The following is a 27,263-nucleotide window of genomic DNA, read 5'->3' on the forward strand; positions in this document are numbered from 1 at the left end:
AATGAGGAGAGAAGAGAAAGAGAAACAAGAACACATATGCAAGATTAATGAGCAAGTGGACCAAAATGCCCCCCACTTATGCGTGATATATGATATTGGACAGAAGAGGAGCCCTTGGCTTCCCACTGTCCCGAAGTTTGGGGGCCAGCAAAAAAAGGCTCCTTCACAGATGTGGAAAATGCTGCACAAATAGAAAATTAGTAAATTAAGTTTAATATGAAATCAAGCTATGAAACATACATGAACTCTTCAAATGACAATTAAGTCATATGTTCTAGCCAGAGCTTTGAGGACAAGGGCAAGTAAAACTCTCCAGAGAGAAGGAGGAAAGCTTCCCAGCTTGAGAGAGACTAGATAGGAAGCATAGAAGATCTAGCTTTCACAGAATAGGGACCATCTTGCATGATCTCACACCTGTCGTTGTTGGACATCTTAAACATAGATAAAGAAAGCATGACTTTGCCTCAGATGTCATTTTTCTGACACTTAATGCATTGCTCCCCAGCTTAGCTGCTACCTTTTGATTGTGTACCAGTGACAAGTACTTTACAAATTAGGGTTACACACAAGCAAAGTAAAAATGCATTCAGGTCACAGACAGAATAACTGAAAAAAAAAACTTACAGACATATCTGAGTTTATCACAAACAAATGGCTTAATTGTCTAACCTGTTTTAGGCTGATAAAAAGGGACTGGACTTCTCACACTGGGTTTCACAGACAGAACCAACAGACAAGTCAATGCTAAAAAACTTGAAGCAAGGAGAGTGAGTTGGTTTGGATCTGGATCTCTTGAAATAATGGAAACAGAAGGAGTGAAGACAGCATGGTGAGGAGGTGGTAGGTACTCACGAATGGTTAAATCCATCACTTGGGAGGCCAAGCAGAAGACAGGATGCTCATACATTTCTCTCTTTTTCCCTATAAAAGAGGATTTGGGCATGCAAGAGGCTTAGGTCAGAGGTAAAGAGGTTAAAGGTCATAGGTTAGAGGAAAACGTTACATTAGCTCAAGGAAAAATAGCCACAGAGTATTTTGGGATAAACACAGGGTAAAAGAAAAGGGAGTTTTGAAATTTGGAAACTACTGGATTAACCATTCAGCATGCCGTGAGCCACGAGAGAGATTGTGACCATGATTTTAAACGTCTCTTTAGAGTCGTTGGCAAGAATACAATGACCAAAAACATTATGGGTAAAGGGAAACAGAATTTCATTGATTTAAGGCTCCAAGATACTAAGGATTTCAGACTTTAGTATCTAAGGCTCTTGAGGTATTTCTTCATAAACATAGTCTCTAGCCATATTACTACAGCTTCTTTCCAAAATTCTCAGATAGATAATCTGTTAATAAGCAATAGAGGCTCAAGTGCAAAACAAGAAAAGAAAAGAAAAAAATGAAGGATTTCTTTTCTGAGGGTAGGACCTGAGCCTTGTTCAAAGAAAGCTGTCTGGTAGTAATATCTTTGAAGCTGCAGTATCCCAGCCTACAGTGGACTATGTTCATGGAAGAAAACCTGACACATGCAGCCAGAGAATGTGGGGTTGTTGGAATTAACAATCCCAGCATGCTTTGAAATTGGTGTCTCAGCCACTTTTGCTGAGGTTGTATCAAAAAGTGGCTGAGCCAATCACGGACAAGGAAGGAGAGAAGCAAAAGAGAGCAAGTAGTGTGGAATGAGGTACTTCTCTGAAAAGAGAGTTGGAATAAAAAGATTGGTTTCTTCAAAGAATCCCCAGACCTAAAAGTCACAGTGCAAAAGATAATTAACACAGCCAGGAAGAACTGAGGCACAGAGGGAGGCTACAGACCAGCTGATCTACTTTGGAAATGAATGCATTTTTACTTACAGATCGCAAAGTTTGTTTTTTATGTTAGTTTTTTTTTAATATTTATCTGAAATAAGAGAGCATATCTTACCAAAAGACTAATAGTAGCTGGACCAAGACCTATGAGGCAGCAGTTGTGGAAACTGAACATTTCATTTCTTGATCCCATCCCATTTCTGGCTTTAGGATTAGTAGTTACATGGTTGACTTTACCCAATTCAACCAATCATTATATCCAGAGCTGGGAATGCTGGAACAATTATTTACTAATAAAGCCATTTAACCATTGATCTTCTTGTTCCTCTATTTTTGTCACTCATTACCAAGTCAAGAGTTGATAAACACCCTTCTAGTGCCCAATTCTTAAGTGTTTCTCCCTGGATGCATAACAATGAACTCATTACCACTGGTACACAATTTGCATTGTCACACAGACAGAAATCGGGAGAGGGAGGAAGACATGTAGTGTACAGAACACTGGGAATTTAACATGATTGTCAGCTAATTTTATAAGGAAACAGGACATTGGCAGTACATGTGATGGTTTGTGTGTGCCAATCAGCTGTTCCCCAGCTGATGTTCCAAGGAGGACAATGTGCCTTTGCTTGCATTATTCAGGTGTCATGTGTTTTGTATGTGAGAGAACACCAGATTCCAGAGTGTGGACACATTGAGTCTTGCACACAGAACTTCCACATGTATACACTTACACCACTGGTCGGGTTGGGTGTGGTTTTCAAATCACCCTATAGCAGCCAATGGGGGTAACAATGAAAAGTGATTAATGCCTTTGGGAGTGAATAGGTCCTAAAGAACCATAGCTTCTTCTTGAGTTGAATTTACTCAAAGTTCCTTTTAATTATGCAGTTGTCAATGACTGCTTCCCTAAAACTTGAGATAGCAGTAGCAACACACCTCCTATATCTCTGGTAACAAGAAAGAAAGAAGTCCAGAGTGAACAGAGAGTTCCTGAAGATGATTCCATGTTACCTTGCCACCAAATTTGAAATGTTCCCCAAAGACAAGAGACTTCCAAGGGAGAGTTAAGTAGAGCCTGATATTGACTTATAAAGCACTTCTTTTACTGTTAACACTATTGACAGTGGACAACAGGTTTCTTCCTTTTCCTCCATTTAGCGGAGGTAACAATGCTACTCAACTCTTCCACAGGTGAACATTATCCTCAGAGAAGATGCAAGGGCAACACAAATGGTCAGATGGGTCTTAGTAATTATATAGCATCCTGCAGTCAATGTTGGTTCCCTCCTAAGGCTGTCTCCTGAGCCTATGTCCCACCTTGCACCTAAGACATTTTCCACATTTCAAGTATGTTCAGCTTCCTGTAGTCAGATAGACCACTGTTTTCTTGTGTCCATCCAAGAAGAGAGACAGATTTTCCCAGAAAGGCATACTAAAATTTAAATTCAAAGCCAGTGTCAGGCAGAAACCTTACCTTCAATTTTGGCATACTCGGACAGGCGTGAGTAGTTGACTAGAGCAGCCTGCTCTAGGCATTTGCGGATGACAGTTTTGACTTCTTCTTGTGGTACTGGAGTGACAATGTCTTTCATCAAAACCTTCAGGAAGAAGGAGAGGGGACTATTAAGTTACTAATCAATGTGTCACTCATTTCTGCCTTTCAAAGACTTCAGGTGTAAAATCCTTGATGCTGACTAATGTGAAAACTGTGGTTAGAAAGAAAACCCCAGAGCAGCTGGGTTGGCAAAGCGTATGGAGGCATCAGGGAAGGGCCTGGAGTGACTCTTCAGTATAACTAGTTGGGAATCTGAAAAAAAAATGCTTCTAGAATTTTGGCAGTTTCCTCACTTTTATTTTGGTATTTCATGACTGGTAAACAAACCCTTTGAAAATTACAAAGTAGGTCACCCAACTGCAATGTTTGATTGTACTTATTTGTGTGTCCATTTATATATCTCACGTTCATTCTTACCCGTTCCAAGAGTGAGAGTGTAGCTTTCAAAGCACCTTCAGGTCGACCAAATGGAAAGCAATACCTAAAAAAGACACATAATTCCTCAGGTTGCCCACACTATTACATTTTAGCAGGAAACATGCTGCAATTTAATTCCTACAGCAACTTGCACTGAGGAATGGAAAATGCTTTTTATTTTGTCACACTGTGTTATGCTAATCCTACTTCACACCATATATGTGTATATATAATGTATATATGTGTATGTGTGAATAATGACTTCAGAGGGACTCAGCAAATGTCTGCAACAGAACAGAATATCGAGAGTGGTGACACAGAGCTCTGTTTGGATTTCCATTGTGAGGGAAAACACTGGTTAACAAAAACATGACATCATGTGCTATTATAGGGCACAACATTGAAAGCCTGGAGTTAAAGTCAGCTTGAACTCCAACACACGTCTTTAGATCCCTAACGGGTTGAAGCATTGAAGCAGGCACACATTCTGCCCAACATGCTTGAGATTTTTCACTGTTATTGAATCTCTGCTCCATTGTTGATATATTTCATTTACAATGTATAGGTCAGTTAAAAGACCTTCATCAAAATCTTATTCCATAAAAAGGAGAATGATGATGGCATAGAAAGAAACTCGTCAGTTGCTGCTACAGGCACCATCAATGGCTTCTGGATGTCAAGAATCCTTTAAAACACTGTCCAATAGTATAGAGAACAGGATGGTCTGCTTCTACTCAGACTATAGTGGGTGGCCGCTGGGAGCATGTTCCTCCTGACCTCATTTTCCTCATTTAACTTACACAGTTGTTTACAGGTAAAGACAAAAGTTAGTACCTTGTTAGCCTCCAATCCTGTAACTGGCATGTGGGAACTATTAGAAGTACAATCACTGTTTTGAAGTTCCTGCCTCAGAGTCTACATGCGGAGCCAACATTATTGTATTAAAAATGTCCCATATACTCTACTGGAGAAGTGGATTGTATAGTGTGAAGGTCAAGTGCATGATCTGCTGCTGAACATCTGGTCTCTACTCCCAGCCCCAAGCAGGCTGACCCAGGTTTCTTTTTTCCTGTGCTCAGCTGGCAGGGGTGGGAAAATATGAACACCATTAACTTTACCCCATTCATTATGACCCAAAGTACAAGAGTTTTAAGAGCCGTTTTATCTAGGCACCTTGAAGATCTCCAACTTTTTACATGACATTAATTATCAGTCAGAGATACAAGGAAAACTTTGTCCTTTAAGCAACTAAAATGTTCTCAAGAATTTGGAATTTGGGCCAGGGATATACTTCAGTTGGTAGAATGCTTGCCCTAAGCATCCATGAAGTCCAGGGTTCAATTCTGAGCATGGCATGAACCTTGGTATGTGTTGGCACACACTTATAATTCCAGCATTCAAGTGCCGGAGGCAGAAGCATTAGGAGTTCAAGATAACCCTTGTTATGAGACTCCACCTCAAAACAAATACCAAACAAAGAAAGAACCCAAATCGGGAAGCCAATGGGAGCCTTATCAATTGGTCGGCCTTTTCCCGATAGCTATTTTGCTTTAATGCTCCTATGCATCTCTTATAGACTTAAAGTTTGGTGGTTCTCTCTCTCTCTCTCTCTCTCTCTCTCTCTCTCTCTTCCCTCCCTCCCTCCCCCTCCCTCCCCCTCCCTCCCCCTCCCTCCCCCTCCCTCCCTTTCTCCCTCCTTCCTTTCCTCCCCATCCCCCCCTCTCTCTCAATAAAACTTTGTTTTGGTGCATCTCCATTCTTACCCCAGTAGGCCCCTAAACCACAGACCCTTACCTAAAATGTGTAATCTGATTTTCCAGCAGAACTCGGAGTCTTTCTTTGATTTCTTCAAAGCGCTCTTTTTCTTCAACAGTCACAGTTCCGATTCCATCAGGCCTAAAACAAGACACGTTATGAAGTGACAGCAACCTTATATGCTGACACCACCAAATCAAATCTCTACCAGGAGGAAACTGTCTGCTCAAGAAGCAACAAGAACAAGGATGGATCTGGCCACTGAAGCCCTGCTGTGCAGATCAGGCTCCTCAAGTAGAAGATTGCTGGCTGTTATTCAGTGGGTGTTTGCAGAACTCTGTGTCATGCCTGTGAAACAGTGAAGTGGCTCACAGGTTAAGTCCTGCTGGTTCTGTTTGGTCACAGAGTCTTAAACGATCTGCAGAGGTTAAAATGATGGTGTGTGTGTGTGCCCATGTGTGTGTACATGCATATTCATGTCTGCGAAGGGCAGAGGTCAACTCAGGTGTCTTTCTCAATTGCTCTTCACCATAGTGAGAGACAGGATCTCTCACTGAAGCAGAAGCTTAGTGATGCTGTAGGTTGGCCAGCCTGCCTCCTCTGCCTCTGATTCCCCAGTGCTGGGAGTGCAGATGCCCATTGCTGCACTTGGGACTAAAACTGGGGAACTCACTCCAGGGCGGCAATCACTTTACTGACTGAACAGTCTCTACAGACCTTCCATCATTTTTGAAAAATTAAGCAAGTTTTACAATGCAGTTTGGATTCCTGGTCTGTCTTGAAAACTCAAACAGCTGACTAACTGGCAGTTGCCAACCAACATTTCCCTCAGCTGGGTGGCTGTTTGCATTACCTGTCTCATAGGATCTGGGGTTTGAGACTCTTTAAATTATGAAAATTCCTACAAAAATCAGGTGCCGGATAAGCATGTGTTTTGCTCCTTAATAAATTATTCAGTTTGTAATAATGACTATTCAAAGTAACTTTAGTATCAATTAAAGGACAGCCCAGATGTCAGTTGTCCAATCATAGTGAACTACTCTGGGAAAAAACCAAACCCAGTGATCACAGCTGAATCATAGTGTTCTCAGTTCTGTGTCACCCATGAGCACGCACACATTCCTCTCTCTGTTATAGAGCATTTGAATAAGAAATATCAAGGCTGTATAAATGACCCATTCAAAACCTTTAGCTTCTCAGATCTTGAGTGACTTGTGATGATGAGCTATGCCAGTTGGCAGATTTCCTGTGTCACTACAGAATATCTATAGGAGCATTCCTTAGTCTGCATAACACAGTCATTTTGAGACCAAGCAAATAGGGTTCCAGCCAAAGTTAAGGAAACCCTTTGCAGTCTACCAAGGCAATTACCCAAAGACTTGGCAATGTCAGCATTATACTTCTGTCAGCTTTTAAATGGTCACTCTCCCTCGTCTTTAAATAATAAAAGTATTCTATTTGAAAAATTGAAAGAGCCTCTACCACAGTTTTAAAAAAAAATCGTTCCAAAGAGTAAAATTCTATTCTTCTTTTTTGTATTCCTTCCCAATCACAGGAAGAAAAAAAAAAAAAAAAGCAAAATGTTCAATAACAACGAGACTTTTGAGTTCTAAGTATGTGCTCATATTTTCAAATCTACATGACAAAAGTCAAAGATCAAGTCACAAAGTTTATTTAAATTTTATTTTTCAGGAAATGCCCTTAGTTCTGTGATCCTTACATCCCAGGAAACCCAGGATAAACTCACCAGCTACCACAGGATGCCTGCTGGGCTGTCTTATAATATCTCATGCTTTTTTCTGTATAAGTTTGAATTTCGTTCAATTCTGTCTGTTGAATTTTGTTTATAGCAAAACCAACTTACTAATCAACTAAACACATGTAATTGACATGTAAACCCCCAAATTTGATTGGGGGAAAAGAAGCCATTCAAATAATTTCATGTTTAGTAGGAAATTAACACAGAAAAATCAGTGCTATTAGATTTTAATTGACAATACAGAAAGACATAGAGATCATAGCCATGGCATGGCTATCCCAGGGATGTTTGTCACCCTTAGTGACTTATTTACTCATATTTTTTTTGGTGGTAATGAGGATTAAACAGGGCCTCATGGCAAGCATTCTAAGTATTCTCTTACTGAGATACATGTCCAGCTATATGTTCTTGATTCTGAGATGAACTTGTTCATGAGTCAAGACATTCATTTCTTGCCGAAGAAGTCTTCTTTGACTCAACATTTTTGCTTGAGCCTGAGATGACGAGAAACTGAATGATTAGATGTATTTTACCTTCTCAGCTAATTCTTATAATGAAGGGCATTGTCATAAACGTAAACTGTGCTTTGCTTCTTGACTTGTTCTGGTGATGCACATCAAGGGAAACGGGGCTCCTACTTCCTGATGGCCTCTCCATGAGAACTGGGAACAGTGCTAATCACACTGTTGAAACTAAGTAAACCTTATTGTTGTAGTCATTTTAATTTGCTTCTTAATCACCTTATGCTAGTGTGAATCGTTTCACTTTAGACATAAATAAAACAAATGAACCTCATTAAGTCTGCAAAGCTCTCCTTCAGACTTCACCTGCAAAATCAGGTGATAAGATCCCACACGGTCTCAACAGCAAATGTGAATGTTTTATAGCTGCCAGGTTTGTGTTATTAGGGTGTTGGTAATAGAGATGGTATTTGACAAACTTGGTGAGATACCCGCTAGGAATCAATTTGTTAAAGACCAGACTTCTCAACAGTAGTTAAGAAGTCACTTTAGATTGACTTCAGATAATTATTTTTTAGAATTCTGTCAAACATCATTTTCTTTTTCATTGAGTTCTGTAATTCACCAGTAATGACTGCATGGAGGAAGAGCTCAGAAACAACCTGTGCTAAATATTTTAAGGGAGTGTTGTTGTCTTTTTATACAATATTTTTAAGTTTTTAATATTGTATGTGTGAGAGAGAGACAGAGGGAGAGGGAGAAAGAGAGAGAGAGAGAGAGAGAGAGAGAGAGAGAGAGAGAGAGAGAGAGAGAGAGAGAACAGGCATGAATGTGAAGATCAGAAGACCCTTGAGAGTTAGTTCTGTCCCTCACTATGGGTTCCAGGATTGAAGTCAGGGTGTCAGGTGTGTGAGGTGAGCATTTTGGCCCATTAAGCTCTACTGATGGCTTGGGAGCTGTGCTTTATATAGAAGCTATATATGCTTTAGCAGGGCTGTCGTTCTTAAACCTGACCACGCCTCAGCATCACTTGGAGGCCTTGTGACAACCCAGACCACCTGGCTCTATCCTTTTTGAGCTGATCTTCCCTTCCCAAAGAGACCTTTGCGGTTTCTATTGTCCCAGGAAAGCAATGGTGGCTGCAAAAACAAAAACAAAAAACAAAAAACCCCACAATGGTAGAGGGGTACTATTGTCTCACAAAGGACAGTATTTTATATCCCCACCTTCTGGAAACATGGGGAATGTTCATGAAATATCTCAGCATCTTTTTCATTTCTCAATATTTAACACTTAGTGAATCATAAAGGGGAAGAGAAAATGGAAGATTTTAAGCTTTTAATTCAAAAGCGTCAGTCTAGGATGTATGTCCAGGAACATGGATGTCATGCATGACCATACATCCCCTACCTCACTAAGTACTGGCTTCTTAGGTATCCACTGCCTTAATAACTCTCTGAACTTGGGGGAAGGAAAAGTAGATGGACCTGTTTCCCCATTATTAACGTCTTGGAGACAGCTCCTACATTTCTCAGACACTGCTCATCTCAGGCAACTCTGCCGCTCAGCCACTGGAGCCACTGTTATTTCAACAGTAAGTGAGCAAGGCAAGACGAGAAGAAGCAGGTAGAATGCACTGATCTTAGCAGCTGGGTCTTGACCACATTGTTTTCATAGGTCAGTAACTCTTGATGGCTGCTTTTACCTATGTTTCTGACAGCTGTGAGTTGATTGCTTTACAGTGGAGTCTTAGCTGGGCATTTTGAAAGCGTGCAGGTCCTCAAACACAGAGGCAGTGCCCTGATCTGACTCAGACTCTTTTGCAGCTACCTGAACTCCACTTTTCTTTTCCTGTCTTTATGCATACAATGTAAGTTTACAAAGGACACATTCCCTCCTCCCCCGTGCCTCTGCTTTACACAGAAGCTCTGAAGCCTCTGAATGATGCTTTAGAAACACACACATGTGCACATACACATGTGTGCAAGCACAGGCACACATGAAGATAAACAGCCCCCAGTCTCTGGTTCCACCTAACTGCACACTTCTTGTATATCATGATCTGGGGAACTTGAGACAATATGCAGGTCAAGTGTAGTCATTTTTGGAGCCTTGCCGAATACCGGAAGCTCTCCCACCTGCAGGCCATCACCGAAGTCAGAAGTGGGTCTCTGCAGCCACAGCAGACTATATTGCATCTGACACAGCTGGCATCTCTGGAATCCACCTTTCAAGTTTTGGGCAAACCATTTTCTCACTGTCCTTCACAAAGCTGACATTCTCGGCAGCATGATAGGAAAGATGTCATGTCGGCTGCTCTTCAAGTCCTTGTCACCGTGGTTAGCGCCAGTTCTGTCATCTTCACTCTCCTCACAGCCTCCCATCTTGAGCCATGTCACAAATAATAATGCATCCAGAATTTCATCGTTCTCCTTTCCCAATTTTGTCTTTTATCGACTCAAACCCACCAAGCCCAGCAGTCATCAGTTACCAGTTATGTAAACTGTTTCTTTTACTACCATGTTTCCAAGCTAAACATGATTCATCAATGCCCTTTAAAGAATTAATTCAATATTATTATGTCCTGGGCTTGTAGTACAAACATCTTGATACTTGAAATTCCCCAAGCAGTCCAGTCACATCCCCATTTTCTGTCAAGAACCAATGCACTTCTCCAAAGCAGCTAAATTGTCACCACACAGTCAGGTAAGCACCATATTTCTAGCATTTAATTATCCCCCAGGCATGGCTCTATATATCACATTGAAATGTGGGTTGCAAAACATTTCAAAAGGTAATATACTTTTTCAAGAAAATGTGAATGAAAAATTAATTCAAGGCATACAATGATTGATGTTTTCTGATAGTGCATCTATTTGGCGATTAAGTGCCAAATCCAGGTGTAAAAAGAAACATATGAATTCACCAGAAGAAGGCGCGTCTGGTCCACAGTTCTGCATACAACCAGCTTTCAGCCTCCAATCAGTACCAACAAGGGGTAAAACTCCAGCTGAAGAGGGAATATACTTTCATCTCCAAATGCAAATGTCCACATATGCTGGTTCAGGCACTGTAAACATGATATATTTTCTCTCTCCAAATGGATGCATGCCTGCAGACCGCATTATGGATCCATGAAAATGTCCTTAAACAAGCATGATAACTGAATCTTACTTGCTACTAAATTGTTCCAGCCTAGAAACACGAGCACTTAAAGGGCCAGAGCAGGACAAAGTATGTTAGGCATTCCTTGCAACATTCCCTAAATAGGACAGTTATATCATATGCTCATATGATCTTTTACTTAAAGTATATATTTATAATATCTGACAACTTGTCATCATTACAATTTTAAGAGTGCTATCCCTGAATTTGATTTGAGTAAGGAATATTTTCTTTTGGGCAGTTAATAGATACAAATTCAAGAGAGCCCAAAGCATCAGCCACTAAAAGGTGACACCCTGTTTCCCTGATTGCTGTCTAATGGTCTCTATAATCCCAGGTTAATTATAATTTATAATTAGGACTTGACTGTCCCATAGCTGCTGCTTCATTATGAAAGCCAGCCTTACTCCTTCCCTATCCTTTCCTTCCAGCTCATGCCCTTTTCTAATTACGCCCTGATGCCCTGGGGCTCAGATATGCTGCTAAAACAAATATATCAAAGTGTTTGTGTCACAAATGGTAAGACAGGAAGAAAAACAAGTAGTTTTGTACACTATTACAAGTGGGCTTTGTAGCTTCTTGGATTGGCTAATAGGGAATTTCAAAACAGACTTGGAGAGGGTAAATATTCCAAGGAGGTCTTTCTGACTTTTGTGCAGTTTGTCTGAATCTGAAGTCATGACTCAATAACATAGAAGCTTCACTCAAACATTTACAAGAATGGGACTTGTGGAGAAGCTACCCCTGCTCAGCAGTCAGCAGGAATATAGGTGCTATTGAAATGTGGGCAATAGTAGAAGTGGCTTAGGCTTGATCTAGGTGCTGAATGAACAAGAAACCAAAGATGACTAAAGAAACAACAAATTGCAGGGAAGCATGTATTTCGCCAAAAAAAGGGACACATTTTCCAAGTCAGAAATTCATAAATTGTTCTCTTGGAGGAAAAGAATTTTGATATGAACACTGAGAAGCTATGGATTTGACATTGGAGACCTTAAGTCAAACTGCAAAATAGTCACAACAATAATACGTGTGGCATTTTTGTAACACATCCATGCTCAAAGTGTGTGACATCTGCAAACATGTTTTGTACTGGTCCCAGTGAATCCAGAGTGAGGACACACATGGCATTTTAGGTAAGAGCCACCAATAGCACAGTTTTCAAAAGATGCCATGCTCTTCGGTAGGAGCAAGCTTCCTCCATGAAGACAGTCACATGGTTTAAATGAAGGTGATAAAATTTCCCTTGGCCATGTGGATACTTACTTTCATTTGAAACATGTATGGAATTTACTCTCTTCTTATTGTGATTACTTCCTGTTAGGTAAAGCTGGTGGTTTAGAATTTAGGAATGCTTCATTTATGCACCTACCTAGCCAATACCTGCCCAGAGCTAGAAGTAAACCAGAGACATGTTCGTGTTCATAAACATACCACAAATTCTGTGTGTAATATGAGACCCCCACCTACCCATACCTGTATGCTGTGTACAGTACTGTGCTCAGAGCTCTGTAAGGCTGATCTATACCTATTTGTGTAGATTTTGTTTTTTATTGGTGGAAAAAATTAAGATGTACTACACATAATGGTGTTTGTGTGTATGCAAAGAGGTAGAGATAGTGTTGAAAGAAAGAACAACTACATGTAACTCAATGGCAGGCAAACATTCACCAAAAACAATAAATTAAAACAAAACAAGATACCTACAGCATGTCACGAACTGAATGAGGCAAGGACACCACATATAAGCCAACAGTTGTAGTCAGCGGGAGGGAAGATGGGGACCCCAGCTACAGCAATGGTGTTGAGGGAGACAGAAATGGAAATACCTGCAAGCATTAACTGGGCCAGGAATTGATTTGTAATATGCTGTGAGGGAAGGGAGAGTTCACATGATGGCTGCTCAGCTTCTGTTTTGGGTAAGTAGGTGGATGATTTAGGGAGCACGGAGAGGGAGTTCAAATCTGAACCAATCAGATGCACGTGGCTCTGTGGATGAACAGAACCTTGACTCCAAACACATCTTCCCGGAAGATCTTTGGATGCATTTTCAGAGATGTTTTACAATTCATGCCCTCTTACATCTGCCTGCAGACTCATTAATCTATGCAGCGAGCTGTGGATTTAGGCGGTTGGCATTATGGATTTGTTAATTGCTGATACAATGTACTTTCTATGCAGGCCATATGTGAAAAGCAGCAGTGGCATTCAAGAAATGTTAAATAATAATGTAAATGAGAAAAATTTCCAATCTCAATAATAAAGGGATCCAAGGAACATTGACGCAACTTGCAATCATCGGAGCTGTTTGATTGCCTTGTCACTGTGGGACAGTGACCAAAGTGACGCTAATCTAAATGTCATCTAGAAAGAATACTAAAAATATTATGGTGAAAATTAAGTACTGCAACCTTAGGAGCTGATTTAAAAATGAGAAGATATAGCAATTTGCATCTGTGGATTTTATGATCGCCAAATGCAACCAGCTGAATACTCACATTTCCTTTTAGTTCCCTCTCTCTTTGAGAAAATGGGTTTAGTTCTAAAGAGTTGGCCCAAAATAATATTCATCCAATTAGTCTAAAAGTTTTATATGTATTAGGAGCACTTGAGTTGTCTTTATTCATCACGTTTAATTGTCTCATTATTAAACTTTTAAAGGTTCAGGTAGAAATTCCCTAGAAGATTTTTGGTTGAAAATCAGTTCAGGAGTCAGAATCATTTTCATCCCCCTGCCACAAGTGGTTCAAATGTACAGTAATCAATAGCCAAGATGTGATCCGAAGCCAAAATCATGGCAGGAGGTATTGGCTATGTAGGTTTCTGACTCCATGTAAGAACTGCTGAATTATTTGAGGCTAGGACCCTATACTCAATGCTACTGTCACTTGGGGCTATGCCTGCCTGGGCATTACTGAGTATTTAATACTAACCTCATGTCAATCAAAAATATGTCCAGATCTTGCCAAAAATCTTCTGGAGGGAAAAATTACCATGCTTAATCCTGTTAAATGCAGAGAAGATCCCACTTGATAGTTCTTTCTATGCTAGGGAACAGCTTCAGTCTAGTGAGAGCTGCCTTTCTGGGAGGACTATCTGCTCTGTGCAATATGTGGATGATGAGAGGTCCACAAACCTCACTCTTGATAGTTGCCACAGTGGCTTCCTCTTCAGAGTCACTTCCAGCAACTAGACACTGACACCAAGTTGGTGTTTTCTTAAAGGTTGACATGGACACCAGAACAGAACACAAACAGGAACTTTGCCTCACCTCCACCCTTGTTTATGGCCAGGAGGGAGATAGGTGACCAGGTGGTACTTGGCTTTCCTTGTTGCTCACTGCTAGCTATGCATATTAATGATGGGTAGTTTGCTGCATTCTCTAGAAAGAAAATGTTCCCATGGATCTTTCTATAAGCTAATTGCATACGCAAGGCTTAGGAATGGTAGTGGATAAATGAACATTGAAGCATACTGGATCCATGCCTTTATCTTATGTAACTTGGACAAGCCTGGCCAGAATTGTAGGTAAGGAAAGGTATAAGTACACAACAAAATATTGGGAGCAGTGAGTAAATGTGTTCTTTAAGGTATCATTTTTTTCCCACTTAAAGCATTGCTGAAGGTCAAGAAACAGGATAAAATGAACAAAAGTTTAAGACTTCATGCCTTGAAGATGACCTTGCTGCATAAATAGCTTTACTGACAATCATTGATTTAGTGATAGGCTTTATTTTGTGTGTTATCATAACTCACCATTTCAGATGAGTTTCATCTTAGCAGGTGATTGTATATATTAGGAGGACTTACTTAAGAAAATGGATCCATAATAAATGTATAGGTCTATTTGATGTTAATCTTATTTGCCGCTTGAAATTAGTTTTAAAATCACAAAGCTTAGCTTGTTTATTATGAATAACTTGTAAGCCATCAAACCACTAATCAGGCATGATGAAAGAAAGAAAAAAACAACCAAACAAAAATTTGTCTCATAGTTTCTGTTTGCTTATTGGTAGATTAGTTTTTCAAATACAAACATTTTAAAAATCACAAAACATCTGACTCAAATTACCAATATACTACATTTTGTCCATTTCTAAGATCATTTATGAAAAAACTGCACCTTTGCAAACTTTTAAAGGATACAGGTTTAAGGGATGCATAAAACTTGTTGTTTGCAAAGGTGGACATGGTGGCATGGATACAGGTTCAAGGATAGACAAAGGGCAGGAAACACAAGCCAATACAAACATGGCTTCTTACCTTTTTTGCTCTTGACTTGGGTGGGTTTTGGACTCTTTTCTCTTTTTTGATTCTCTTCGTTGATCTTTTTTAGTCTCTGGTTCAGGAGAAGGTAGAGTTTTGCCCCCTTGAAATTCTGTGTTTGGTAGCATCCCACTAAGACACACATGCATTTGTTGACTTTTGAGAGGGAGTGGTTGTATGTGCATGCACAGAGGGTGGCCAGCCATAGGAGAATCAAGAGCACACACACACATGTGCAAACAAAAAGAAAGAAAAAGAAGGATGCATCAAAAAGCAAAGGCAAATGTATTCAAACTAAAATAATAAGCAAAGAGAGATGCAAAACGCATAAGGAAAGTCAGAACTGAAAAGAAAATAAGAAATCCAAAACTGTTCCCACGACAAGATGTATAAACCTAACTGTGAATCAAGTGGCAGTCTTACAATATGAAACCCAGACAATGTGTATCATAATTCATGATGATGTTTACCAGGGAGTTTACAAAAACATTTCATTATTTTGTAACACTTTCTTATTCAGTAACATATGTAGAATACAGTGTGACAACCCAGAGAATATAATGCAACTTCTCTCTCTCTCCCTCTATAAAGAATTCAATCCAAGAGGCTGTAACAGATAGTCCTCAAAGTGTACATATTTATAAAAATCAGAATTATGCATGTTCCAACCCAGGTATTGGAGTCTTCATGAATATCTTTTATGCAAATAAAAAGGTCCTGTCATGGGCTATGGAGCCATAACAATAGGTGATGAAAATAATCTTGTTGTCTGTTAAAATAGTCAAAACTATAATATTATTGTTATCCAGCTCTAAATGATAGAGTCCCATTTCATAAAACTCTGTCTGTACTGGAGACAGGAAAAGCACAGAACAAATCCCACAGATATTTCAGGTCTGTGTGGCTCACAAAGATGAATAAGGCTGACACAACCCTGGCTTCAAAGCCAGGTAGCCTGGACTGGCTTCTTCCCATGTGGATTCCCCAGAGTGACAACTTTCTCATCTGAGGCTTGTTTTCCAAAGCCACCCAGCTGTCTTCTGCTGCCTCCCCTGGCTGTCGGCAGGGATGCTTTGGAATATTGTAGACTTATCTTTATACTAACGTGCAGCTACATACATTGAGATGGTAAGCTGGCTGTGGCAGTGTGGAAATTTATTCCCTGCCTTTAGAGCCAAATGGCAATGTTCTTAAATTATTTGCTTCTTTGCATTATTCAGAGCATGGATTTTTTTCCCCTCCGGGAGCTCTTCAGTCTAAAAGAAACAGATTCTTAGTAGGGATTCAGAAGACTTGACATTCTGGTCTTGTCGATGAAACCTACAAACTGAGGGGGTTGGTTAGATTGTGATCGCCAAAGTTCTTCCCACCTCTGAGGATATCTTGGCGGGTTGATTTCCAGCTTCACCTATCTTTCTTCAGCTCTTAGCAGTGTGCTTGGCTTTCTTCTTCTAGGACAGTAGTACATGCTGTTCCTTTTGCCTGGAACCACTCAACTCCTACACATGCTTCAGTTCCCGGCTCTAGCATATTTCCTCAGGGAGGTCCCCCCTGCCATTCTGCCACTCCATCTGAATCATGTTCCTTATTGAATTCTACCCAGAATTTAATTCCCTTTCTTAATGTATTTTCCCTGGTATGGTGTCTAGTTTTTATTATTCATCATGTATAAAGGGTGCAATCCAGAGCCTGACACTAGGCAATTCACCATCAAACACTCCTGAAATGAACAATAGTACCACCACCAACAAAGTAGTGATCAATCTCTTGCCAAGTTCTGGGCATTTTACTATATTTGTTATGTTCAACACTATTCCCCTTACCACTATGAAATTACTAATTCCTACTTTATAGATCACAAACTGTAGAGTGGAGTATTTATTTACCAACCAGGGTCACTGATAGTAAAAAACAAAACAAAACAAAACAAAACAATAACCAAACCACCAACAATGATTAATACCCAGTCTGAGTTACCTCAGAGGTTTCCCTAGAAATTTGCTATTTCTTCACAGTTGCTTAAGGAAAGAAAACTAAGTTAGTACCCCCCCCCCTTTCAGGTATAAACATGTACCATTGGGTGAATAGGGATAGAGAGTTAGGGTTGATAATTAATGTCATAAACCACTGGAAGTACGTCCAGGCTCATGCTTACCTGTTACCATGGACATGGGATGCACAGAAGGCAAAGCTGTAGTGGAGAAGTGTGGGGTCAATCATGGCGCCATTTTCTGCTCGCTCCAGCAAGTCTCTAAGGTAGCAGAGATGCCGATGACATCCTCGGACTCCATTTCGAGCACAATACTCATCTAATACAAACACCTGACCAGGACTGAACCAGCCCTGTAGGGGAATAAAGGAAAAGCTTCCTTTTAAATACAAGTTGCTTTCTGGAGCACTGCTAGTATCAGGAGTGGCTGGAGGAAGGGCCTGAAAACCAGCCAGTGTTAACTCTTTTGATGGTGTGCCTGTTTCCATGCCAGCACACTTGGGATGCTCTGTTTCACCCTCCCAGCAGACCATCCTGGAATATGCTGTCATCCCTGCTATGCAGGTGAGCAAGTTAACTGAGTTCAGGGATGATGTGGGATTTCCTTGTAACTGCTTCCAGGAAAAGAGAACCACCAGGGCTCTGACTCTAGAGGAGAATTGGGGTGAAGTTGAAGCAGAGTCTGGCAAGGGAAAATTGTGATATAAATGCCTTGGGTTGGGAGATGTTTTTTGCTGACAAAAACTTTCAGTTAAGCCTTCTAGTAAGCCAGTGAAGTAGGCAGGACAAGCACATCTTGTCTTTCTCCACAGCAAGGGAAGCTGCAGTACACACAAGATTCAGCCCAGCTCTGTCTACTCCAGGCCCTCTGTTCCCTATCCCCGGACATAAAGGAAATTTTAAAGCTGGTTTACATAAAGACTAAACTTTGTAAATCTCCACAGCTTAGAAGAAACTTTTGGGACATTTTAAGATGGAGGTAATAACACAGCAGTTCAAAGAGTTAGAGTGAGAAGTTTTCCTTGGACGAATCAGATTTGCTGGAACAAAAGAGGAATTTCTCACATCTGGGTTTACAGTTCTGTCCCCCGCCCCATAATTATTTGTTTTCTTGTATTTATTTGTTCACCATGAAAGAAGTCAAACTTGGCTATAAAAGAGAATCCAGACAGAGTCTCTGGCTACAATAATTTAGTGGCATGATGGCTAGAAACCACTGCCTCCATTATATAATTAGAAAGACAGGTCATTAGAAAGGCCAGAGACTCGATACTGATGGTCAATGTAGACAGAGTCTAGAATCAAATCATATTGTCTCATTTCTGTGCTGTGTGAAGCAATAATAAAACAATCTAGGTAATGCTTTCTAAATTGGAAATTCAGGCTCTTTTAAATATAAACTTCACTTTACTTTGAGGGTCTCTTGTGAGTTTTCTTTTCTTTCTTTCTTTCTTTCTTTTTTTTTTTGAATACTACTGCAGCTTGGGATAGAAGGGATGAGAGGAAAGAATGATGTGGAATATGGAGAGGGCAAAGGAGTTTGGAAGGGAGGCCTTTGCAATTTGCTAATCATGTATTAGGGATCGGGGATCTGCGATTGACAATGCGCAGCTTAGTGATGCATCCGACGAAACACGGCATCTTTCCTATTTCAAATGATAAGTTACTGCAGAGGGCGGGAGAGTAGTCGAGGCAGTGGGCTGCCCCTATAGGCAACTTCTTTGCCACTCCATCTGCTACCCCAAATGCTAAATCTTAGAGACAACACTGCTGTGAAAGATTAAAATATATTTTCTACGACTCAGATGACACCAAGTCTTTTGTAGATGCCAAAATAGCTGCTTTGAAAAGAGTTGAAGAAATATCAATTAGGAACTGAGTCGAAGACACAGAAAAATTTATGTATCCCTGCTGGTCGGTCTCCAAAACCAACTGAAAAAAAAAAAAGACTGTAATAATGAGAAAAATGGAATATATAGAGATAGGGGATACAGTCCTTTAAATTTCTGTTAGTGTCTGAAATTCTCGCCTTAATTAATAGATCCAGGTATATAAACAGAGGAGACAGCTGCTCTGGGTAACTTATGACTATGATATTTTTTTATTTTAGACTATATTTTTAAGCCTGTAGTGATTGATGGGTGACAGGTTCTCATCTCTGGTTTAATCTTTTGAGGGCATTTATGAATTCTTCTTTATGGTAAATTTCAGAATAAAATATTGTTTTCAAACACTGATACGAATAAAAGTCTTAAAAATTATATGTCTCATGTTATTAACTGAGCAGAATTCCTACAGAAAAGGGGGGTGACTATATTGATATGCACCCTTGTGATCTTCATAAATGTAATTAGAAATAGATAATAATAGGAAATCCTTTTTGAGAAAAATGTCCTTGCAATACAAGGTAAGCGTTTTGTTGCTGTCTGTTTTGTTTTTGTATTTGAAGTCAACACAATATTCCTTTCCAATTTGGTAAAGGCAGGGTCCCCAGTTAAAGAAATTCTGAACATGAGATAATGTGTCATTATGAGCCATAGATTAATAAAGTACCCTACAGAATCTCACTTCTATTTTTAAGATGATTTTAACCTCTTAAGAGAAACACATTATATCTTCAAGCACCAAAAAGGGGAATTTAAAATAATCATTTAGAACAAGAGTTTATGCTAATATCAGTTAATTATATAAAATTAATGTTACATAAATACCTTACCTTCCATGTTTGAAGCTAAGGACAAGAATTGCCCTCTACACAAAATCATTTGGTTATTTCCCCCTTCTCTTTTCCTGTCTATAAAGTGGAATTCATAATTCATATTTGCCTTTAAGACACAAAGTCATAATTTATAGCAAGCAGACAGGAATGAACTAAGTCTTTGTTATGGTTTGGAGCTTGATAATTGCAAACCAAAAGACGTATTTTCAAAACTGGATAGATACATAACAGCAGTTCTTACACTGAACTAATTTGACTTGGGGTTTAAAATGGGATTGTGGGATGCTTATACCTTGCCGGGCAGCTGGGCTTTGAAATATCTACTGCACCTTTAAAATTTTCTCTTTGAGGGTGAAGAAGGTTCTGAGTAAAGAGAACAAGTGCCACCCAAACAAAGCCAAGTGCATCAGGCTTATGGAGAGTGGGGTGTACTAGCGACTGCTTCAATCTTTGAAAGTGACACAAACAGTTCATTCCTTAAGGAGTTCAGGTTACCAGGTATAGGACAGAGGGGGTGGGGCATCGTAAACTGTATAACAATCAGGCAATTTTTCTAAGTTCGTCATGAACAGGTGCCAAGCTCAACCACCCTTTTAGGAAGATTTCTCACATAGCATCTGAAAGGGGGGAAGCTAAGATGGGATGGCTGGGGAATTGGCTATGTCCCTTGGGAGCACTTCCTCCAATTCATATTGATTCTCGGGTAAATACAATCATCACCATGCAGGAAATTGAAGGCGTTTATAATTGTTACAGGGATTTTGTATGGGAGCAGGGAGAACTCTGACATACTGGTAGAGGATATTTGAGTTTTTCAAAAATGTCATGTTTCAAATCCTGAAGATCAAAGGATATACTTGCCAGGCAAGAATAGGAATCATTAAGTCTGTGATCCAAAGTCAGCCGCTGTACCATCTCAAAGAGGGAAGCGTGGTCAAAGTTACAGGGGTTGGAAGAGATAAATTCATCCATGCCGTGCTTTTGAGCTCTATCTGCGTCTGTTCATTTACACATGTAGAGAGAGACACAATTTAGAGAAACACATCACATTTTTTTTGACATTTCAGATTCACAGGATTCACTAGGCATTGTGAACATCAGCTGCCTCCCTGCTGCCCCCCACCAATCCCCAAGATAGTCTTTGACCCCCCCCCCCATTGTCAACTTGCATCACTTACTGGTGAGTTTACTGCATTTAGGCAAAAATATATTGGCATCAACATGTTTCTCAAATGATCACAATTCCAGTGCCTCCGTGTTGCTCTTTACAACTACGCACGAGACCGTAACTTCTCCTGCATTTCTCCAAACACTGAAAGCAGATCGGACCTTTGCTGATAGCTGTCTAGCTAGCTTTGCAGGTTCGTAGTAAATTCTGCCATTCCGGTGGTTGTGTCGAGAGCAATTTCTCGGGGCTTATTGGAATTATCTGGAAAAAGGCTTATGCTGCTTTTCAGCAGAGTGACAATATTTGTGTCATCCCCTTCCAAATTTTCATTGCCAATTTGGTGTCACGAAAGGTTTGATTCCGAACCCTTCAAAATTAAAAGTTTCTTTCTTTGTCTTTTTCTTTCTTTCTTTCTTTCTTTTTTTAAAGATTGAAATTGGGAGAGTAAGTTAAATGGGAATTTAGTGCTGGATAGGCAAGGATGTTGCCTTGTGGGGCACATACTCCATTAGCGAAGCTTATGAAAGAAACAAACAGAAACTGCCCTGTGAGGGCTGCGGTCTGCCACTTATTGTGAGTTAATAGTCTCCATGTATTCACACTTTTCCATACAGGGTGAAGGCTGTAGGCAAAACCTCCTAAGGGCTAACTAATTAATCTCAACGTGTGTAACTAAAATAGACTATCCTTAGCTGGCAAAATAACTCAGAATTCAGCTCGAGTGCCACCAAGAAAATTCTAAAGAGGTAGGAATGAAGGCCTTTCATGGTAAAGAGATCAGCTCACTCTGCATCATCCCCTCTCCTGCTATCCAGACTACAATTAAATGGAATTCCAGAGCAAGATTTTATTTATCTCTTTGCATGTAACATTTTACTAGGATACAAGGACCTGCTAGGAGCCAGCAAAACAATCAGGGCAAAGGGAAAATTGATTTCTGACTTGAGAGAGTGTTTGAGTGTTATTGTCCTATGTGGCCTCTGTTCCAGAAAGGGTTCATTATTTATTTGTTTGTTTGTTTATTTATTTATCCCTTTTCCCTCCCATGTTTAGGGTCTGTCTTTTAGGGTCTGTCTGTGAGCTTGGTTTGTGGTAGCAGTGTGACGTTAACACCCTGCTTTCTCAGTGATTTCGGCTACCACTGGAACAAAAATGCATGGTTTGTCAGCTTCTGCCCTTCCTAGTGTGGGGTTTTCAAAATCTCTGCCATTTTTGCAGAGGAGTAGTGAGTGGCCAGTGTTTGAATAAGATGCATTGTTTATGCCCGAGACACACAGAAGCAATGTCTCTAGAAGGCAAATTGAAGAATAAGGTTTTAACAGACTAATCGCTCCATTAAAATGATAAAGCAAATGCTTTTGGAAAAAATATCACATGGGAAGAAATTATGTTAGAGGATCCTCAGAGCACTCCTCGCTGTGTTAGCTGCCTCCCATTTATCCTGTGCCTTGTACTTGAGGCTGTTGCTTCAGGATCCTCATGGCAACGGAGCTGGGCAGGGGCACGGGGCTGGCTGTTTCTGGGTGAGGTCTTGCACTTGTTCCTACTTGTGGTCCCTACTGGTAGAATGACCCTTGCAACAACTGGACAGTCTTTCTCTGCCTCTTCCCCTAGTTACTGCCCTCACTCTCTACCCTGTGAGTCCTGGGGAGACTTAATTCAGGAAGAAGCAAGTGTGGGGTGTGCTTGAATTGCTCATCCTGTTACATCCTCATGAGCCACATCCACCCCCTGCCTCCCAATTTTAACAGATAGATCAGGCAGTTTGGCTAGCATCAGATTCTTGCTCTTGGATTTCTCGGCAGAGGCTGAAAGCTGAAAACTCGGCCAGGGACTTACTTTGCCAGTTTGGCTCAGTTAGTTTACCGCTCTTCAGTTATGATGGTACAACCCCGGTTATTCAGCTTGGAGAGAAGGGGGCTCTTTTATAGCTGTTAAAAATATGGCATGGACTTCAAGTGTTGTTTGAGCCTCTTGAATACTTTGCTGTTGACCTGTTTTGCTTTTCTGGCCACTCAGGAAATGGCCTGAAGAGACAATTTGGCCCTCTGGAGAGACCGGAACACAGATAGCCCCCTCATCTCTAACCTGTCACAGGGTCTCTATGAACCTAGCTTGCTGTGCTAATTGCTGGCTGAGAATACAGCTAGAAAATGGCTTCCTTTTCTACTGACAGTCTGAAGCAGGCTTAAAGAAAACTATGAGTAAAATCAGTGTTTTCCTTTTTAAACAATAACCATAAGATAAAATTTCTTTCCCCTTCCTTGTTGTCACTTATTTCTCCTAGTCTACATGGAGAATGATACAGAACTGGAATTTATGTGGCTTGGAGGTGTGTGTGTGTGTGTGTGTGTGTGTGTGTGTGTGCATGTGGAAGCGAGAGGATGGCATTGTGTATCTTTCTCAGTTGCTCTCAACCTTCTTTGTTTTGAGACAATGTCTCTCACTAAATCTAGAGCTCATTGAGTCAGCAAGATTGCCTGACCAGCTAGCCTCATATCTTCCTATCACTGGCTCCCAGCTCTGGATGCAACTGGCTTTTGTACGTGTAATGGGGATCTGAGCTCAGGCTCTCATGTATGCGTCTAGTACTTTAGCAGTGAAGCCATCTGTCCAGAATCTCTCCTGCACTTTTAAATATTTGTCATGTGCTGTTGGGGCTGTTTATCTCTGAACCTCATTTTCCTCTGTGACAGATGAGTTGACATTTCTGTTTCCCCTCTGCCATCATGGACGGCAGTTTAGTGATCTCCAGGATCTTTGCGTACTTCAACATATAGAGTGGTACATAATGGAGTGGTGTTGCAGTGAGTAAGACAGCATTAGCATGTGCTTAGAATTGGGCTTTCTCTTAATTGTTCCTATAATTCAGGAATGCTTCTATGGGGGCTGATTCTCAGGACTAGTTTGAACAATTTCCCCGAGCTTATATTATGAAAAGGGAAAAAGAAAGAGCTGGGAATGCTAATTCCAGGTGTCAACTCAAAGCATCTGAGTTTTAAGAAGGGATTCTAGGATTTTCTATCTACTATATTCCCGGACTCCAGCAATAAATAAATAAATAAATAAATAAATAAATAAATAAATAAATAAAAAAAAATTAGAAAGAAAGGTAAAAGAAAAACAGAATACATGCTTGTCAAAATACTGGGTTTATTTTATCAAAGTAAATAAACCCATGTTTTCAGTAAGTGTTTTCTACTTCTTTTAAAATTAGATTTATTGTGTGTATGTGTGCGCACAAGTGTGCGTGTGTGTGTGTCTGTGTGTGTGTTCATGCACATACTCTTGCATGTGTACATGCCTGCCATGGCATGCATATTAAATTTAGAAGACAACCTTTGGGAATTGGGTCTCCTCTCCCACTGTGCAGGTTCTGGGGATAAAACTCAGGTTGTCAGGCTGTTCAGGAAGCAACTTTATGCATTGAGCCATTTCTCCTGCCCTGCCATGTCTTCTAGGTCTTGATTTTATGGAATACTGTTACACTAAGCTCACAGTTTATTTGTTAGTTAGAGGAGCAGAGAATTCAGCAGAGGGTTGGGGCGGGATCCATAACGACTACATTTAAGGTTAGAATACCAATTGTGTGATATGTGGTATATGCAAGTATTTAATGTCTCTTAGAATCCTTATCGTTGTTTATGAATTAAAGGTAGCATTTGGAGACTGTGTCATAGAGTTGTTGATGGCATCTAATAAATGTCCAGAAGGCACCTGACATATAGTAAGCACTCAATAAATGTTATATGGGAGTAAACAGGCAGGCTTCTTAATTCATAGTTGCAAAGGTAGTTTGCATTCAGCTGTTAGGGAGGCCAAGATGCCTCTGCATTTATAGCTAGGAGTCCATACCTTCTTGTTTCTTTATATTATTTCAGGAAACTGTCAGCCTATCCTTGTCTCTCTACTTTATATTCTTCCCTATCCCTATAGAACTGGTTCCTATATTCTGCCTGGTTTTTCTGGGTTGTGTTCTGATTTCTCTGGTGTCAGGACACATACATACAACAGAATCTCTGAGCAGGTAATCTGTCCCTTGAGATCATCTTCTAAGGTGCTATTTCCTTGCTAGCCCCTGCAGCAGCCAGGTCCTTAGCAAGTGGCTATTAATGGAGAGAATGACTCTGACACCTCCATCCCAGGCCACACCCCACCAGCTTTATTAAGAAGACACACACATGGGGATTCAGATGGTATCTCTCCAATCTAAAAGTGGGAACATGTGCTCTTAGGGGAAAAAATCTTATAGAAGGAAACAGAATTCTAGGTGCAGGTGTCTTTGGATACCATTCAGATTGTCTGCCTGTGTCTCCATACATGTCTAGGACCATATGCATTACATATGTTGTCTATTTTAAAATAAAACACTGCAGTGGTCCAGCTGTTCCAAATTCTGTTTCAAAGAACTTGTGGGCGCTTCCCAAGCAACACCATATAATCATTCTTGCACTGTCCCAGTCTGTTCTCTTACAGCACTGAACATGAAAAACAAATGCTCTTTGCAACTCCTTCTTCCTTTGTGCAAACAATGAGAATTGGTGGATTAAAGAAAAAGAAAACTATGATGTTGACATCACCAAAGGAAAACAGCCCAGAGAAAAAGTTCTGGAGAGTTCTTGCTGAACTCTGGACACTGCGTTTACTCCCTTTGCCAATGTTTGGCCTTTGTCAAGAGAGTGAAAGTGAATTCAAATGTGAGGTTGAGCAAAGTAGCATCAGAAAGCCAATGCATCTTTGTAAAATTCCAGTGATGTTTGGAATGCTGCTTACTTTGGGAGATACAGAGTAACCCTCTTTGTTGCTGTGGTTATTAATATGAAATAATTAAAAAAGAAATCTGAGATTTAGTAGATTTTCAGTACCAACTTTAACCTTTCTCAGACATGGTCTCAGGAAGTTATCCCCAAATCCTTATTGGTCTGTGAGGGTTTGAAATGTTCTGAAAAGTGGGCCATGTGTTTTTTTTTTGTTTGTTTGTTTGTTTTTTTAGGCCTCATAACTAGGATATAATCTAACATACCCTTCAAAAGATGCTGACTGCCAAACTGTGAAATTTAATTGTGCAAGGGTATTTAAAGTCCTTTGTGGTATGGGATAGGAAATTGGCTTCAAGTTAGACTTAGATGAATAAAGTTAACATTGGTACCTCTACAGCATTAGGAATTTTCAATACCACCAGTGGTGTTCATTACACGGAGACAGCCTGAAGGACCCGGGCTGATCAGCAGGTGTGCTTACAGGTGGATACTCATCAAAACCTTTACCTGAAGTTGGCCTAGAAAAAACTGTAGTTTGACATTTAAGGAGTGTTTTAAAAATACTGTTTCCTACAGTGATATCCTTTTATGGACTTCATATCCCTCTCTAATCTCCTTTATTGATATTCATGTGAATACTCCCTAAGAGACTACCTGCCATTTATGTTATTCTTTGGTTGGTTATGATGTCTGGGTTCAGTTCATGGTTGATATTCTTGTTCTTTTTTCCTCCTATGACTAGAAAAGTACATAATAGTTTTCATAATACTGTATATTATTAGAAAATGTGTTTACATTATCTTATTTCAGAAAACTTTAGGCACAATTACAGTGTATTCCAAATAAATACACTTTGTTCAAATGGATAATATACTTTTTAAATTTAAATTTTCCCCCACTACTATTACCACATCTGAGGGATTTAAAATAAAAGACAGACAATTATCTTTATTTTGTAATGTTATACTTTGAAAATTTCCACGGGCAAATGAGAATTCTTCTGCTGAACTTAATTATGAAGATTATTAATAAGTTGTCTAAGAGGGATCTTTACTCTCAGGAAACCATTCTATGACAACCTTGAGGTAGCTGTTTTATTTCTGAAATTTAGAGCACACAGGGCTCTTGTTGCTCCCGATAGGTGCTAGAGGCAAGAGAATAGCTAATGTAACTTGAAAGTCATCTGTGAATGCAAACTGTAAATTAAAAGGTGACTTTGTATCTTTCTTATATGGAAAATGTGTGCATGTCATATCTGCTTGACAGTGCAAGGGTGAATGTATGGTTTGGACAATAACGAACAATGACAGTAGTCAGCCTCATCAGAAGACATGAAATAAAGAAATGACAATGATTGATGGCAGCTGGCTGTTTACAGATTTTTCTAGAAGAGTTTTTCTCCATATAGTCAAGGAACTAGAGAATGCTGTGCCCAGCAAG

The 27,263-nt window shown here is 40.0% G+C and overlaps 1 protein-coding gene across 12 annotated transcripts in view; it reads right to left on the bottom strand.

Moving 5' to 3' along the window:
* Cadps (calcium dependent secretion activator) overlaps window positions 1-27,263 on the bottom strand; it is a 439,844-nt gene that overhangs the window by 115,608 nt on the left and 296,973 nt on the right. For 7 of the 12 annotated variants that reach the window (XM_051206876.1, XM_051206868.1, XM_051206866.1 and 4 more), the window contains exons 12-17: window positions 20,757-20,893; window positions 17,342-17,529; window positions 5,575-5,676; window positions 3,781-3,844; window positions 3,283-3,406; window positions 853-921 (exon numbers count right to left, since the gene is read on the bottom strand). In XM_051206876.1, the coding sequence (XP_051062833.1) occupies window positions 853-921; window positions 3,283-3,406; window positions 3,781-3,844; window positions 5,575-5,676; window positions 17,342-17,529; window positions 20,757-20,893 (684 nt within the window). The remainder of the gene's footprint in view (window positions 1-852; window positions 922-3,282; window positions 3,407-3,780; window positions 3,845-5,574; window positions 5,677-17,341; window positions 17,530-20,756; window positions 20,894-27,263) is intronic. The other 5 variants (XM_051206877.1, XM_051206873.1, XM_051206871.1 and 2 more) reach the window with 1 other exon arrangement.

This window comes from Phodopus roborovskii, unplaced genomic scaffold (assembly GCF_943737965.1).
Source record: "Phodopus roborovskii unplaced genomic scaffold, PHOROB, whole genome shotgun sequence".
NCBI lineage: Eukaryota > Metazoa > Chordata > Mammalia > Rodentia > Cricetidae > Phodopus > Phodopus roborovskii.